The 18617-nt window shown below is 41.6% G+C and overlaps 1 protein-coding gene across 1 annotated transcript; it reads right to left on the bottom strand.

Annotated features, from left to right (window-relative positions):
• Positions 1-11097: 11097 nt before the first annotated feature.
• LOC135546309 (A disintegrin and metalloproteinase with thrombospondin motifs 8-like) lies at positions 11098-18331 on the bottom strand. The gene is made up of 9 exons (XM_064974640.1): positions 17278-18331; positions 16448-16687; positions 15491-15623; positions 14964-15131; positions 13565-13857; positions 12809-12992; positions 12473-12645; positions 12167-12342; positions 11098-11976 (listed from the first exon to the last, which is right to left on the bottom strand). Exons 1-9 carry the CDS (start codon positions 18031-18033, stop codon positions 11244-11246), a joined length of 2856 nt encoding a protein of 951 aa, XP_064830712.1. The 5' UTR covers positions 18034-18331; the 3' UTR covers positions 11098-11243.
• Between the last annotated feature and the right edge of the window lie 286 nt (positions 18332-18617).

Genomic DNA, 18617 nt, shown 5'->3' with positions numbered 1-18617 from the left:
AATGAGACACAGGACGTGATGCACCCTAGAAGGCAAGTGTCCATTTTCTTTAAACAGTTCTTCTCACAAGCCTCAGTAGCCATGTGGTTTCACCAAATGTTGCTCCATGCACTCGACAACCAGTGCTCCACCATGCCAGTCTAGACTGCTTCACTTCTTCTTCGGTGGGGTTTATCGGCGGTTGGCATCCAACGTTATAGTGCATGCCCGCCACCTACTGTACTGGAGTGTGGGCCAGAGACGGAGAAACTAAAGCCTACCTTCCAGCCCCGTTTATCTTTAAAAATATATTTGAGACTATATCTAATGACGTTCTACTCAAAATACTATTTAAACTAATTTCCTGTAGCCCCTTCTCCCTCATACTAAATCTCGACATCTCTTTCCCTCTGATACTGGCCACGCTGTAGCAATATATGCTCTGCAGTCCCTGTTTCCTTGCAATAATCACACTTTCTTGTTGATTGCTTTCCTATCACATTTAAGGATGTATTCAACTGGCTGTGTCCCATCCTTAATATTGTACAAAATAGTATTCTCTCTTCTGTCCTCCCAACTTGAAATAAATGCCTACCCTTAGTATCTCTATTCCTGCCATCTCTGTACCATCACTGTCCATATCAGGCTTTTTGCCTCCGCCTTGCTCATTGAAACTACAACATCAACAACCCCACTTCTAAGTGTTCAAATGCCTCATTATCCCCCCCCCCCCCATTTTTTTTATTTAATTTTACCTTTATTTAACTAGGCAAGTCAGTTAAGAACAAATTCTTATTTTCAATGATGGCCTAGGAACAGTGGGTTAACTGCCTGTCCAGGGGCAGAATGACAGATTTGTACCTTGTCAGCTTGGGATTTGAACTTGCAACCTTCCGGTTACAAGTCCAATGCTCTAACCACTAGGCTACCCTGCCGCCCCACATGGCCTGAGACCCGCATAAAGCAGGTCTTGTCTGCTACATGATCTAAAGGACTGGAGACTCATTAACACTGCGCATGAATCAGAGAAAATAACTACTCTGTCTGGCTTGAATTTCACCCACTGCAAGGCCAACAGTATGGCCATCAGCTCTTCCGTTTCTACAGCCAGATGATCTGTAATATGTTTCCTGACTTCCACCCCACATTCCTGAACTACAAATGCTGACCCAGTACATCCTGTCCTTGGATCTTTTGAACCATCTGTGTAAATGGCCACAAAATCCTGTTAAACAGTGTTGAGACATCTATTAAACAAATCAGATGGATCAACAGCCTCCCCATCTTTCTGTAGTCTCTCCAACGCTTCTAGATCAACTACTGGAGGCGGGAGTAGCCATGGTGGATTTACAGGAATAGCTACCGTTGGACTAAACTCCCTTCCATTCAGTCCCATCACCTTCGCCTGGGTATTACCCATTCACCCAAAGCTTGTGTTCTGTCGTCGCTCATGTTCCCAGCATGCCTGTAAAATCCCTTTTGCAGGATGAGACACCCCATGTCCCTGTAGGTTGACCCAATAATTAATTGCTAGCTGCTGTCTCCTAATCTGCAATGGCATATATCCTCCATCTCCACCTGTAATGCAGCCTCTGGGATTTGTCCGAAAGGCCCCACTACATATTCTGAGTCCTTGTCCCTGTATGGCATCTAGCCTTTCCAATGATGTCCGGGCTGCCGAATCATACAGTATACTGCCATAGTCTATTACAGATCGAATCAATACAACATACATGGTCCTCAATGAGGAATGCCCAGCCCCCCATTCCTTCCCCGTCAGACAGCACATCACATTTAGCACCTTCTTGCACTTTCCCACCACTCTCTCTATGTGTTCTACCCAAGTCAGTCTAGTGTCAAAGTATACCCCAAGAAACCTGAAAGGTCCCTACCCTCTATAAGTTTCTCCCATATAACCTCAAGCATACCTCATCTCCCACCTTCCACCTGGTAAAGAACACTGTCTGAGTTCTCTACAGAGAACCTGAATCCCCACATTAATGCCCACCACTCTACCTCATCAATTGCTTCCTGTACCTTCCTGGCTATGTATGGCACATTGCTTCCCCTCTTCCATAAGGCCCCATCATCTGCAAATAAAGACTTCCCAAATACCGGCTGTACCGGAGGGTAAACATCATTGATCATGATTGAGAACAGAGGACGAATCACTCTCCCCTGTGGTGTACTACTGCTTCACCTCCTGTGTGCTGCCTCCTGAAATACATTCTTATTCTTCAATGATGTTTAGCAGCGGTCGGCATCCAATAAATGTTGCATTACCGTCACCTGCTGGACTGGAGTACAACTCCCTTTTACTTTGCTTGAAAAAAAAAATATATATATATATTTTTAAATAAACATATACCCTACCATCTAACAGTACAATCACAAAAAAAGTAATAATAAAAAATAACACCACCCTAACCCACTATTTAAATCTATTTAGTACTACCTCAGGCCATCAACCTGAAAGGGTGGGACACCACCACTTAACATACCCTGTAACTCTTCTGATGTCAAGTCTCGCACACCCAAATACCTCTCTGCTGCTTCCACCACAACCTCAATTTTCTGCGACTTACGTTCCATCTCTGCAGTACAGTTGATAACCATAAATGCTATAAAGTTCAATCTTACTGAAACATATATCATATATCTTGTTTGCCTATCGCTCTGTACTAGTACATATCTACTACTCACAACACTCCTCTCAGGATCCTTCCCCCTTGACCCATCTTCCTCTACTTTCTTCACTGCCTCAGCATTTGACAACTTCTGCACTACTCTAACCCTGGAAATCTCAACCTGCCTCTCTGCACAGGACATTTCTGATCCTCAACCCCATGGGCACCCCTGCAATTAACACATACTACTACTTTCCCCAATGCTACACATTCCTTTGTCTCATGCCCTTCTGCATACTTCCCACACCTAGCAACCTCCCTCCTACACACTGCTGCCACATGCCCATAATATTAATACCTGTACTTTAAGTAGTAATGAGTGACAAATTGGGACATTTCACTACTGGTGAACACTACATATTTCCCACTCAAATCACTACATAATCCTTCCTTAATGACCACTGTGTAACCCACATTCTCTATTGAATTACTACACAATGCCTACACATTACTGCTGTATGCCTACTCAATCCCGATTTAATTACTATTGCTATCTGTGTGTGCAGTGTTGTGCCACTGCTGATCACTACCGAATTGCTTGGGATCCTTTTTCATTTTCTACATACAGTGCATTTGGAAAGTATTCAGACCCCTTGACTTTTTCCACATTTTGTTACGTTAGAGCCTTATTCTAAGGACATGATTTGGAAAGGCACACACCTGTCTATATAAGGTCCCACAGTTTACAGTGCATGTCAGAGCAAAACAATTCCTCAGTCTTGAAGGTCCCCAAGAACAGTACCCTCCATCACTCTTAAATGGATGAAGTTTGGAACTACCAAGACTCTTTCTAGAGCTGGCCGCCCGGGCCAAACTGAGCTATCAAGGGAGAAGGACCTTGGTCAGGGAGGTGACCAAGAACCCGATGGTCACTCTGAGAGAGCTCCAGAGTTCCTCTGTGGAGATGGGAGAACCTTCCAGAAGGACAACCATCTCTGCAGCACTCCACCAATCAGGCCGTTATGGTAGAGAGGCCAGGCGGAAGCTCCTCAGTAAAAGGCACAAACCACTTGGAGTTTGTCAAAAGGCACCTAAAGGACTCTCAGACCACGAGAAACAAGATTCCCTGGTCTGATGAAACCAAGATTAAACTATTTGGCCTGAATGCTGAGCGTCACATCTGGAGGAAACCAGGCACCATCCCTACGGTGAAGCATGGTGGTGGCAGCATCATGATGTGGGAATGTTTTTCAGCGGCAGGGACTCGCAGGCTACTCAGGATCGAGGCAAAGATGAACGGAGAAAAATACAGAGAGATCCTTGATGAAAACCTGCTCCAGAGCGCTCAGGACCTCAGACTAGGGTGAAGGTTCACCTTCCAACAGGACAAGGACCTTAAGCACACAGCCAAGACAATAAAATAGTGGTTCAGGACAAGTCTCTGAATGTCCTTGAGTAGCCCAGCCAGAGCACTGACTTGAACCCGATCGAACATCTCTGGAGAGACCTGAAATAGCTGTCCAGCAACGCTTCCCATCTAGCCTGACAGAGCTTGAGAGGATCTACAGAGAAGAATGGGAGAAAACTTCACAAATACAGGTGTGCCAAACTTGTAGCATCATACCCAAGAAGACTGGGGGCTGTAATCACTGCCAGAGCTGCTTCAACAAAGTACTGAGTGAAGGGTCTGAATACTTACGTAAATGTGATATGTCAGTTTGTTTTTCGTTATACATTTGCTCAATTTTATAAAAACCTGTTTTTGCTATGTCATTATGGGTGTAGATTGATGGGGGGGAAAAATATTTTATCAATTTTAGTGTAAAGCTGTTTAGGAACAAAATGTGAAAACGTTAAGGGATCCGAATGCGCTGTAAACCCTTTTGTATTAATATTTAAAAATGACACATTTATTACTTTTTGCCTAAAAAATAAAAATTTACTATTGACATATTGTGTCACTACAAGACTAGTTATTTCCTCAAGTTTCTAACTGTAGTTATATAATTAAACCATAAATAATAAGCTTATAAACTTAATTTAAATGTTTATATTTTATCTAATGAATTACATATTTATACATTTTTATTAATCCCTTTGTATTCATTATGGATCCCCATTAGCTGCTGCCAAGGTAGCAGCTACTCTTCCTGTGATCCATTAAAACTAAGGCAGTTTGTACAATTACAAAAAATATTACAGTGCCTTGCAAAAGTATGCTCCCCCTTGGCATTTTTCCTACTTTGTTGCATTACAACCTGTAATTTAAATAGATCAAATTGAGATGACTAAACTGCTTGGAGTAACCATGGATTGTGGAGTGGCCTAGCCAGTCTCCAGATCTCAACCCCATAGAAAATCTTTGGAGGGAGTTGAAAGTCCGTGTTGCCCAGCAACAGCCCCAAAACGTCACTGCTCTAGAGGAGATCTGCATGGAGGAATGGGCCAAAATACCAGCAACAGTGTGTGAAAACCTTGTGAAGACTTACAGAAAACTTTGACCTCTGTCATTGCCAACAAAGGGTATTGAGATAAAGTATTGAGATAAACTTTTGTTATTGACCAAATACTTATTTTCCACCATAATTTGCAAATAAATTCATTAGAAATCCTACAATGTGATTTTCTGGATTTTTTTCTCATTTTGTCTGTCATAGTTTGAAACGGCTTTCGTCTGGTGAAGGAGAGTCGGACCAAAATGCAACGTGGTATTTTAGAGACATGTTTAATGACGATGAAAATGACCAATACAAAAACAACAAACGGAACGTGAAAACCTATACAGCCTATCTGGTGACAACAAACACAGAGACAGGAACAATCACCAACGAAATACTCAAAGAATATGGCTGCCTAAATATGGTTCCCAATCAGAGACAACAATAATCACCTGACTCTGATTGATAACCGCCTCAGGCAGCCATAGACTATGCTATACACCCCCAAGACAAAACACACCACAAAAACCCATGTCACACCCTGGCCTAACCAAATAAATGCGGACAAACACAATATACTTCGACCAGGGCGTGACATAGTTGAAGTGTACCTATGATGAAAATTACAGGCCTCTCTCATCTTTTTAAGTGGGAGAACGTGCACAATTGGTGGCTGACTAAATACTTTTTTGCCCCACTGTATACACCTGTTCTGAATGGCCCCCAAGTGTGCAACCCCACTAAGCAAGGGGCACAACCAAGCAAGTGGCACCATGAAGACCAAGGAGCTCTCCAAACAGGTCAGGAACAACGTTGTGGAGAAGTACAGATCAGGGTTGGGTTATAAAAAAAATTAACATCCCACAGAGCACCATTAAATCCATTATTTAAAAAATTGAAAGAATATGGCACCACAACAAACCTGCCAAGAGAGGGCCACCCACCAAATCTCACAGACCAGGCAAGGAGGGTATTAGTCAGAGAGGCAACAAAGAGACCAAAGATAATCCTGAAGGTCGTCGTCTGATGAGGAAGAATCGGACCAAAGCGCAGCTTTGATTTTATTAAACTGAACACTAGAACAAAATAACAAAGTGAATAAACGAAACCGAAACAGTCCTGTCAGGTGCAGAACACTAAACAGAAAACAACTACCCACAAAACATAGGTGGAAAAAGCTACCTAAGTATGGTTCCCAATCAGAGAAAACGATAGTCAGCTGTCCCTGATTGAGAACCATACCCGGCCAAAACAAAGAAATACAAAACATAGAAAAAAGAACATAGAATGCCTACCCCAAATCATACCCTGACCAAACCAAAATAGAGACATAAAAAGCTCTCTAAGGTCAGGGCGTGACAACAGCAGAGATTGGAGTATCTGTCCATAGGACCACTTTAAGCCGTACACTCCACAGAGCTGGGCTTTACAGAAGAGTGGCCAGAAAAAAAGCCATTGCTTAAAGAAAAAAATAAGCAAACACGTATGGTGTCCGCCAAAAGGCTTGTGGGAGACTCCCCAAACATATGGAAGAAGGTTCTCTGGTTTGATGAGACTAAAATTGAGCTTTTTGGCCATCAAGGAAAATGCTATGTCTGACGCAAACCCAGCACCTCGCATCACCCCAGAATCTCATCCCCACAGTGAAGCATGGTGGTGGCAGCATCATGCTGTAGGGATGTTTTTCATCGGCAGGGACTGGGAAACTGGTCAGAATTTAAGGAATGATGGATGGTGCTAAATACAATACAGGGAAATTATTGAGGGAAACCTGTTTTCAGTCTTCAGGAGATTTGAGACTGGGATGGAGATTCACCTTCCAGCAGGACAATGACCCTAAGCATAATGCTAAAGCAACACTCAAGTGATTTAAGGGGAAACATTTAAATGTCTTGGAATGGCCTAGTCAAAGCCTAGACCTCAATCAATTGAAAATATGTGGTATGACATAAATATTGCTGTACCAGAACCCATCCAAATTGAAGGAGCTGGAGCAGTTTTGGCTTGAAGAGTGGGCAAAAATCACAGTGGCTAGATGTGCCAAGTTTATAGAGACATACCCTAAGAGACTTGCAGTTGTAATTGTTGCAAAATGTGTCTCTACAAAGTATTGACTTTGGGGGTGAATAGTTAGGCATGCTCAAGTTTTTTTTGTGTCTCATTTCTTGTTTGTTCAAAATGGTAGGTATGTTGTGTAAATTAAATGATACAAACCCCCCAAAAATCTATTTGAATCACAAGTTGTAAGGCAACAAAATAGGAAAAATGCCATGGGGGTGAATACTTTCGCAAGCCACTGTACAATACATTCACAATCCCCTACTTCACCACCACCACATATCTACACCTCAAAATCCACGTATACGTGTGTATATTGCGTATGTTATCATGTGTGTGTATGTATGTGTCTGTGCCTATGTTTGTGTTGCTTCACAGTCCCCGCTGTTCCATAAGGTGTTTTTTTAATCTGTTTTTTAAAATCTGATTTTACTGCTTGCATGAGTTACTTGATGTGGAATAGAGTTCCATGTAGTCATGGCTCTATGTAGTACTGTGCTTCTTCCATTGTCTGTTCTGGACTTGGGGACTGTGAAGAGACCTCTTGTGGCATGTCTTGTGGGGCAGTCATGGGTGTCCGAGCTGTGCGCCAGTAATGCAAACAGACAGCCCGGGGTATTCAACATGTCTCAACACCTCTCATAAATACAAGCAGCGATGAAGTCAATCTCTCCTCCACTTTGAGCCAGGAGAGATTGACATGCATGTTATTAATATTAGCTCTCTGTGTACATCCAGGGGCCAGCCATGCTGCCCTGTTCTGAACCAATTGCAATTGCAACCAAAGTCCTTTTTGGTGCCACCTGACCACACGACTGAACAGTAGTCCAGGTACGAGAAAATTAGGGCTTGTAGGACCTGCATTGTTGACAGTGCTGTCAAGAAGATAGAGCATTGCCTTATCATGGACATACTTCTCCCCATCTTAGCTACTATTGTATCAATATGTTTTGACCATGACAGTTTACAATCCAGGGTTACTCCAAGCAGTTTAGTCCTCTCAATTTGCTCAATTTCCACATTATTTCTTACAAGATTTATTTGAGGTTTAAGGTTTAGTGAATGATTTGTTCCCAGTTGTATTGCCCCATTTGTATACAAGCACATACTTATTAGCTAGCATGACGAAAACAGAGGCTACATAGCTACATCTCAATGGGGCTAAAAAACAGCTAGGCTAATACTTTAAATTTACATTTCTATTAAAACGGATAACGGCTAAGACCGTTTTGGCCAACAATCTTTTTGATGTAGCAAAAAGTGATATAAACAGCTAAATAACAGCATAAAAAGTGTTCATAAAACATAAAAGATAGTTAAACATACAGCACAAGGGCTATGAAAGACTGCATGGTGAAGGATGGAAGATGATTACATGCGGGATTGTCAAATGTTATCAAGGTAACAACAACCAACTACTTCTGGTTTTGTCTTCTTCTGTGGTCTTGAGCACAGAAATCCACGAACTGCAAAACTTTCAAATGCAATAAAAATACAATTATACCTGCACACTGAATCCCTGGTGAAGTGAAAATAAAAATAAAATAATTGAATAATGAAGTAAGCTTTATGCAACATATTCTTGAGTGAGAACCCAATACACCTCTTTGTTTGGGTCATTTTTCTCTGCCACACACATTTTAATTTGTCGCTCGCCGCCCGTGTTGCCGCCAAAGTTTAAGATTTTTAATAAACTGTAGGGGGCTTTGCCAGGTTTTGCAGCTCCCTGTGTGTAAGGCCCTTAACACATAGTCCAACTGGGACTTGAACACGGATCTCTGTCAGTCTAACACCTTAACCGTAACACCAAGAGGTCCAAACCTGTTGACAAGGTTGCTTTGTAGTCTACTAGGCCACTAGTAACACTTGTTTTCTTAGCCTATCATATTATGTAGCCAACCCACTGGGCACAAACGTCAATTCAACGTCTATTTCACATTGGTTCAACGTAATTTCATTGAAATGACGTGGAAACAACATTGATTCAACCAGTGTGCCCAGCGGGAAGCCTACTGGCATCGAGTTGAATTGCCCTAAGAATGCATGAGCAGAATCCATGAGCTGTGCCCCAAAAGATATTGTTTGGAAATGACAATGGGAAAAAAAAATATGAATTTGATTTCTCATGTATCCAAAGAAATTAGCTATAATTTCTGCAGGCACAGCTGCAGGTTCATCTCTGAATATTTTATTGTTATACTGTAGTCAAGAGTCTGCACACACTGTTCTGGACCATTCTATTGGATGATACTGGAGATAGCCTCTGAATTCTTTTGTTTGGATGAAGATCATGCTGTCAAAAATCTCCTTTCATACAGGCTTCGGTACCTCTGAAAGCTCGCTGATCAACTATTTGCATGTAATACAATAAGCCCATAAATGCTAGCCAGAACACAAATGATGGACGAAAAATAATTTAAAACACACTTTCATTGTCTGATGTGTATGTCCATCTAATAGGAAGATTGAACAACGTGTGTAGTAGTGTGCACATATTTGTATTTTTATTCTCTGTGTTTAAACCAGAAGACTGCAGTGGAAGGAGAAGCAGACCTGTTGTAGGTCAAACATAGCTAAAGTGGGTCTTTAACTTTCCAAAACGGGTCACAAAAGAGACAACTCAATGTTTACTGCATATAGTAAAATGTGATGTATTTGACCATTTTATTGTAGACATAAATCTCAAAGACAGCAGCATTTGAAAATGTTATAATTTCAGGTCCAAGGTAAAAACTTAAAAATAAATAGCTTTAAAAGGAAGCTACAATATTAATAATATAGTATGGTCCTTCACTGAAGGTATATCATATTTTGCCTTTTTTGTTTTATGACATACAAACTGGAATGAGAAATCAAACATATACAGACATCTGACAAACAATAGAGCATTCTTCCCATTATGAATAATATATATTTAAATCAACTATGAAATTATTACAAACAAAGGACTTGTTCTTTATGCAAATTATTTTTGATGCACCATAATATACCATTTCACACGTGTTTATATTGAATTTGGTTGTACTTACAATTCCTTTAAAAACACTACCTAAAAAGTACAAAACAGAGAAAAAAAATCCCCGTTTACACTGATTTGCCTCAGATCAGATTCCTGACCATGGTCTGCTAAACTACATTTTACACAAAGAGTGTGTACACTCATTTTAGGAACACTAAAATATCTGTTTCATTCTTACTACTAATTAATGCTGGTTGCTTTTTTGTTACAAAGTATATTATTTGATTTAATGTCTGTCAATGTCTAATCTCGAAAACCCGAAACTAAAATGTTGCTTAATTGCATCAGATTGTTACGTTGTCTGCCCACCAGAGATTAGTCAATGGCAGACCTAATCACCTGTACCATTTGAATGATTATGGGTGAACTTACATTTTAATCTTTAAGCATATCAGTTCCACAAATCATTAATCAACAATAAGATAGCAGATAGATTCTTTGACACATTTTTTTACAGGCAGTTAACACAATCTCACATTTAGAAAAATACTTATTTTTCCCAAGGAAATTAAACAAAAGAGCAAACCACAAGCAAGGTATCCACAAGCAAGGTATCCACAAGCAAGGTATCCACAAGCAAGGTATCCACAAGCAAGGTATTTTACAAAGTTTGTCTACCTAATCAAATGTTTTACACAAACCCTTTTAACTCAAAAATAATACGCACTGTAAGTCATTGTCTTGCAATGATAATGTCACATGTTATGGTAGGAATAGTATGCCTTTAAACTAACTTTATTAGCCCAGTTCATTTATTGGCTCTGAGTCTCTGACTGTATAGTTCTGGTTTATATGCTGGAAAATTGAGGTATATTTAACAGCAATGGTGTTTGTCAGTAGGTTTTATGCCAAGTAATTGCTTTTAGGAGAGAATAATATTTTGCACACAGTACCTTTGTCTATTTTAACAAAACAACACATGTACATCCTGAGGTAGCTAGATCTCTATTGGTTCAAACTTCTCTAGTGGTTGTCCTATGTCCTATGACTTGTCTGGGTTAGTTAGTGCACTCTTAATTTCCAAACTAGGGTTTCCCTGCTTTTCTCTAAAGCACGGTCGGGTCGGTTAAGAATCCACTACACTACCCCTCCCAAAGTTTTCTCTGTCTTCATGTCTCCTCGCTAGCACTCTTGGTAAACACACTCTCCCGACACTGGCGCAGGTTGCTTGTTAGCGTCACACTTCTCCGACTCGACAGTCTTGCCGGTGTAGTCTATACAGACAACACTGCGTCGGCGTTCCCCCTGGCCACAAGTTCGTGAACAGGACGACCAAGGCCCCATTTGCCAGATGGGGCATGGCAGATCAGCACAGGGTCTGATATCTGTGGGTTTCAGGTCCTTATCGCAGGTATTGGAATGGAAACCAGCGTTGTCTCTGCATTCAACGTTCCTTCGGGACCACCCGGAGCTGCAACTCTTGGAGCACTCTGACCATTTGCCCAAATGCCACTGGGGCACACCAAAAGCCTGGATCATATGCAACAAAGCCTTTTTCTCTTTGGATTTAGTGAAAGACACATCTTTGGGGATAAAGAATGTGTATTTGACCTTGGGTGGAAATGCCTCCCCAGCAGTGGCCAGCAACTGGATGGTGATGGCCTCCCTCAGTTGTCTGAAGCTTTGTATTCTCTCCAAGGTGGTGGATGAGCCACTGTACTTCAGCACAGCCCCGAGAACAGGGATATCCTGCTCCACCGTGGACACAGAGAAGTTACCATTCAGTATGTAGCCACCGCCCTCTCGCTTGACCGCCAGGTAGTTTCCATCGTGTGTGATGTTTCTATGGCTACGCTGTTTGATGTCAATATTGGTCGCCCCGACAGGAATGGTCACAATGTCGCTGTATCCGGAACTGAAAGAAAAAAGCAAATGTCTCATTACAGCTGTAATCACATCAGCAGCACAAAAGACAATCAACCAATAATACTTTCTAAATATGACTGTTATTTATTCTGGCTCATTATAAGACGATAATGGCTAAGACATTAGGGTCATAAATGATTGTTACCATAATTGCAATTGGAATATTTAGGTGTACTCACGTGGCTTTGTTGTATGAACCAGTGATCTTCCTGCAACTGAGGCCATCCCCACCACACAAGCCACACTTGTCAAGCCTCTTGTTTGAGCCGATCTCTTGGTCACAGCCCGCCTTGACACATTGGCCTTGTACACAGAGAGACGTAGTGTCAGGACCACATGTCGTGCCGTCGATAACCTATGGACCACAAATGCAAACTTAAGGTCTCAATTTACTTAACACTGTGATTCACCAAACAGTGAAGGCAAGCTGTAAAATATTTATTTACAGTGGCCAACATTCTACAGATGATTTTTAGTGAACGTACCTTTGCTTCAAAGACTTTGAATTCACTGCTGCCTTTGGCCCGGCAGAAGAGTTTACACCTGTCCCGGGGCGACACACCAGCGTACTTTGGAATCCATTGCTTCATGTTCCCCAGAATGTCCAGATAGTTGAAGCTGTTGTACTTCTCACACTGCTCCTCTCTAAAACTCTTCGCTAATGTTGGAGAAATGACAAAGGGGAAAAAATTATCCATTAAGCTAATATCAAAGCAGAGATATTTATTGAAAAATCTAGGTTAAAAACACCACTATAGCTCACCACTATATAAACGAAAGGAAATCCTGTAGTGCAAGTGTCTAGACAAAATATGGCTCACCATTTTCCTCACACGTCTGGGGGTTGCAGGACTGGTACTGGACTCTCTGGCCCTCGCAGTACTTGCCGCCATTCTGGGGCACGGGATCTGTGCACTCCCTGTAGGAGAACTCCACACCCCCTCCACATGTCCTGGAGCACTGTTGCCATGGTCCCCAAGCACCCCAGCCGCCATCCACAACCACCTGTGGTAAAGCCAAAACGAAACAGAGTGAGTACTGAGTGCCATGATAGCATCAGCCGTCCAACTCAACCACAGTCTAGGCTGAGGCGTCTCTTGGCATGCCATGACTTGGGTAAATCTGTCCGTCAGTGTGGCACGCTTCTGCTGTCTCCCACATTCCTGTTCTATGTGTCACCACTTGCAGAACCCGTGGCGCACTTGGCAAGACTAAAGTGTGTGTGTGTGTGTGTGTGTGTGTGTGTGTGTGTGTGTGTGTGTGTGTGTGTGTGTGTGTGTGTGTGTGTGTGGTGTATTTTCACAAGCTTTTACTATTACTAGTGGGTGAGCAAAAAGTATATTAACTGCCAGCATGTCAATTTATAAATCAAGTTTATTGACACATGCTACAGAGCTTGTACTCTCAGAAGTACAGTCTTCCTTACAAAGCAGGAAGGAAATACTCTGTCACAGAGAAATTAATCCACATGTATAAACTAACAAGGCATTCTAAGACAGAGTTTGTCAAAATGCAATACTACAAGACCAAATATAGATGTTTTTTTCTCCGCTTTTCTGAGAAAAACTAGGGCTTACCTTTGGCTGCATGACCTCGTGGGCTGCCATGCATGCACCGTGCAGACAGCTCCTGTTGGTGGCGCACGTGGTGCCATCCGCCCAGTGAAGGCTGCCATTATTGGTGGTGCAGTGGGGCTTGCCCTCCTCCCTGCACCACAGCTGGCTGCAGACATCACTGTCAGAGGTGTTGGGGCAGTGCACAAACTCCTCCCCAAACATCTGCTGACACTGGCGGTCGAGGCTGTATGTGGTGCCTGGGAGTTCACTGGGTAACGGTAAGATGCTCTCCGGTGGATCCAAGAGGCAGTCGCCTGTGATTGAACACATGAGAGTTCTGTTTTTTTTTTTTTTTTTAATCAACTGGTTGTATAATGTGGAGACTTGACAGTGACAGAAGCTGACTTTGTTGGAGTATTCACACAATCACATTTTGGACAGTTGGTGAAGCTTCTCAGACCCATGATCTCTTATTTGGATAGATATTCAATGAGCTTTAGTGTGATGTTGTTCTTGACCCGGTGATCAGACCACTTTCTTAGCCACATACACTCTCTTTGGAATCACTGACTAACTGATAAAGAACATATTATCTGCTCGCAACAGCTGTTACTTTTGGCTTGTGAGAACCGAAACCTTCTCTGTATGTATGACTCAGAGGAACGGAAGGTCTTGATTAAATGTTACAAAATAATATGAATCTCTTCAAATAACAAACAGTGCCATTCACGCCCAATTTATATAAGTAGTAACCACAAACAATTTGGCAACCAATCTCTAAATTCCTTAGGATGTCTCCAATATATCTCCATTTTGAGATTTATTAGTGCATATTTTAGTGACTCTTTTGCATATAAGCAAACCTGCGGTGAGAAACTACAGGTGGAGTTAACATTGTGAACACGTGTGAAGCCTGCAGGTATAACACTTTGTAACTTGTTATAAGCATTTATGCGCCTTTGGAATGGCTTCATTAAGTAACTTCTACTGGAAGTATTCATTGTCGTTGTCAGAGGCCATCATTTCTTTAAGCGGGTAGATATTATCAAAGAAAATACAAAAGTGAAAACTGGGCCATCATAACAGAGTGGTTTGAACTAGAAGGCTCTAGTAAAAACAGACCTAGAAGGCTTTTGTAAAAATGGATCTACCAGCAACTGCTGAGTTTTAAAAACAATGTATGTGATTTCATTCAGGTCCAGCCTACTGACCTCAACATACAGTGTTCATATGTTGTGATATACATGCAGTAGAATTTAAAATTTAAATTTAAAAAAGTACAATAGTTGTAAAAAAAGTTACTGTAATATCAAATAATTTAAAAGCTTTTAATAAAAATAAACACTTTAACACTTTCCTCATAGAAAGTGCTACCAAATATACATCAGAGTTGTCAGTGTTGTTTATCAGCATGACATACCGTGTCCGTTGTCAAAGAACTCTGTGATGTAGAGGGCGCTGCAAGGGGACCAGGGGAAAGTCTTGTTGAGGTGAATGAACAGAGGGGCCATCATGTGATGGCCGCCCAGATTCCCAAACATCCTCTCGCAATTCTTGGAGTCGTCGTGTGGCATACTCAGCACGTGGCCTAAAGCAGAAGAATACCATTCAAATTAAATTAATACTATTTAAGGTATGCTATGGAAGTAAAGTTGCTAATAGTTTACATCTACTTTAGGTTTGGGGGTTGACTGTATGGTTCATATCAAGTTCGTATCTCATTAAACCACACAATTATTAGTTGTAGGCTAACCCACTTTTGCATAAGCTTTCGGCTCATGGGTGTGCCCCTTTCTGTACAAATGAAGTTATTTGTGGACAACATTTCTGTACATTTAGCAGACCCTTTTTGACACGAGGCTAAATGTATGTAGACCTATAGTATCTTTATATATGGTCAATATAGAAGTTTGAGAAAGTTCAAATTGTTTAATGCACAAGTCATACCAAGTTCATGGGCAGCAGTGAAAGCTGCTTGAAGTCCATTGTCCTCAATGACAGAGCAACTCCTTTTTGGATCACACGCAGTTCCCACATCAGCAACCCCTAGGGTGTCACAACTCTGATGTCCACAAATATCCTGGAAGACAGACAGCAGCGGTTTCAAACAGTGAATCTTTAAACAGCATTTCTATTTGTCTCTGGTTGTTTTTTTTCTCTTTTCACTTGAGAGCTAATGCCAAAAAAACGTGTTTGTCAATGTTTCCATCATAAAATGAAGCAAATAAATATTCCTGGCAGACAGAAGCAGATCTATGATGTGGGGAAATTAATGGTGTGGTATTAGATATATATTTCAACGACAGGCCTCAACATTTTCCCTTCACATGTCAGGCTCACTCTCTGCGACTGAGATAAATGTTTCCTGGGGCCTATGATCCCAAACCACAAGACATAACCGTACATGATTCAAAGGACATCTGGACTCAGAGTGACATGCTGAATTCAACTCAGCACGTGTACACCTTGTTTTGCAGAAGCATAGCTCACTGGAGACCGCGTGTGCAAACTACTCCCAATTTAAGTCTCAAGTTTTGGGGTTTCTCTTATGGCGAGGCATGTGGCACACATTCTTCGGCAGGTCAAATTCAGGGCAGCAACATTACACCCATACTCTGGCCATTGGGATGTCATCATCACTCAAGGCTGATTTGTAGCAATTCTAAAAAATACCTCATAGGAGACCATTCTACCCTATACTGTATGTTTTGAAGCTCATCCAATCTGATTCAGCCAATTGTATTTCATTAGAGGATACATAATCAAATATATCATTGTTTGCTTACATTATTTCATTAACTCTCTAAACCATATGGTAACATCATTATGGAATAAGGGGTTAGGGAGATCCTGTCACATTGATGTAATGTGTGACAGTATACATATGGGGCAGGCAGTGCTCACCTCTCGGGTGAAAAGTAGAGCAGTGTCGTAGTGCTCAGGATGCCTCTGGCTGGCCGGGTTGAACTGTTGTTGCCAGGCACAGAAATTGCGCAGAGCGACTCCCCCGTTATTGGAGAGTGACGGTCCAACCTCCTCGTCTTCCACTACCACCATCTTCACCACCACCATGTGGACAGAGTTCTTGATACTGGGATGTTTGTAAAGCTGGGCAGCCATTGAGACCAAGGTCAGGATATAGTGCTGGAGCAAGGGAGGACAACCGGCATTAGGGAGGCTTACAAGGCAACACTGGTGGTGATGATTTAGGCTAAAACTGGAGGGGAAAACTAAGTGAGTGAAATAACGAACTAAACACATATGTTTTTCCCCGTTTTTAAAAAAATAGGAAGTATCTTTAAAAATGTCTAATGCTCATGCTCTTATCACTTGCATGACCCCAACATTGTTTAATGGTGATAATTTAGAAGCTAAGTCATAATGAATGCGGAACGAAATTACTGCCAAAGCATCATTCTCCTGCCTGACCTTATCAGAGGTTTCCCAGTCCCATCATTACTCTCTACGCACTCTTCCTTTTAAAATGACTTCAACTTCAACTTAGTTACCGCCACGCATATCAGCTAATCAGCAAGTGTGGAGAGCCTAGTCTTGCATGACAGAGCAGATCAGTTTCTGCACCCAAAATATAGGCTATAATTATTTTCAATTGAAACAAAACTAGTTTTTCCATAAAACATTTTGGCAAGGGGTGTTTTCGCATTGGGGGTTGGATTAAATGCAATAAAATAAATTAGTCAACATAGCGCTATATTAAATCGAATATATCCTACCTTTATCTCATCTCCATAGAAATGTGTCATGGACGAGTCTGCAACCACCAGCGTCTCAATAAATCGTGGTGCTGATACAAAGCGTTTCCCTCGTAATTGTCTCTCGGGATCTTTTTCATCGTGAATAAAACTGTCCATGTCAGCGTTTACATGACTCTCCTCACTCAGTTGATCAAATACAGTTTGAGTGTCATGTGGTGCTTCTGTGGGTGTCGTCCTTTTGATAAAATGTAACTGTTCAGTGGACCTCTCCCTTCTCCCTGAGCCGAGCACTTTGGGCTCAATTAAATACTCATCTCCGTCTGTAACAAACGATCCAAGGATGCCATGACAGAGACTGACCGCAACAACAGAATCTTGGTTGGAGTCCACAGTCCCCGAGTAAAAACAGCTTCTCAAATGTCTTTCCATCTCTTCAGTATTGTTTATCAAGTTGTGAAAGTCCGTTTCAGTCTCAGAAGTTTGTCTGCCATGGGCACCTGAGGCGCTGCGTAAAGTGTGGAGGTCGTTTGCTTTGATGCGTTGAATTGTCAGTGTAGTAGATAAGAAACTGTTATCCGGACTTAAATTCAAAGTGAAATCTCGGCCAAAGGCACTGAGTCTAAATCTCGGCTGTTCTTCACTTCGTTTCCAAAAACGACCACTGCTTCTTCCATTTAACCTGACAGGTACAATTTCCTCGGAATCAAACAATTTAGAAAGTGATTTGTCGATTACGCACAGGACTAGTAAAACGAAACACCTATTTGAACACATATTCTGCAATGGAAATTGCACTAAAAAAAATTAAAACAAAAACAAATTTTCAACCAAAATTCAGGACCAAGCCCATACGCAGCTGTACTCGTCAATAGATAGTGTCTGTTGTCGGTAGAAAATCTCGAGTCACTAAACTATTTTTAGTCTTAGGGACCTCACAACTAAAATATTTTTTTCATCAGTATAAGGTGACAAAAACCCACTGCTGTATAGTCAGTCTGTGTCGAGAATGTTTGATATTTTTAGTTTAATTGTGTGATCTTCATGCTATTATAGCGGAGCTAAAATACTGTTCTACCACTCGGCAGCACCACTGAATACTAGGAGTAGCGGAGGTATTTATACTTTCTTGTATACCACTCGTTGCCTCAAATTCTCCTCCCACTCGTACCTCAGGAGAAACTCTTGGATAAAACGGATCCAATGGGAAGTAAGCGACACTCCCCCCTTCTGAAATAGCTGCAGTTTGACAACTCTGCAACTAACATGAACTCTGCATAGGCCTACAGCACAGGACGCTGCAACATGGATACCCATATTATAATTTAAGGGTTCGGTCAGTTATTTTAAACTTTGAGTGA

The sequence above is a fragment of the Oncorhynchus masou genome, chromosome 9 (assembly GCF_036934945.1).
Source record: "Oncorhynchus masou masou isolate Uvic2021 chromosome 9, UVic_Omas_1.1, whole genome shotgun sequence".
NCBI classification, from domain to species: Eukaryota; Metazoa; Chordata; class Actinopteri; order Salmoniformes; family Salmonidae; genus Oncorhynchus; species Oncorhynchus masou.
Note: the sequence above shows the minus strand (reverse complement) of the source record. Positions and strands in the feature narration are given on the sequence as shown.

Coding starts and splice junctions, on each gene's coding strand:
- LOC135546309 (XM_064974640.1), bottom strand. CDS start 18,033: ATGTGTTCAAATAGGTGTTTCGTTTTACTAGTCCTGTGCGTAATCGAC. Junction 15,132..15,490: donor CACTGCTGCCCATGAACTTG/GTATGACTTGTG, acceptor CTTCTGCTTTAG/GCCACGTGCTGAGTATGCCA. Junction 12,646..12,808: donor CCAGACGTGTGAGGAAAATG/GTGAGCCATATT, acceptor CTCCAACATTAG/CGAAGAGTTTTAGAGAGGAG.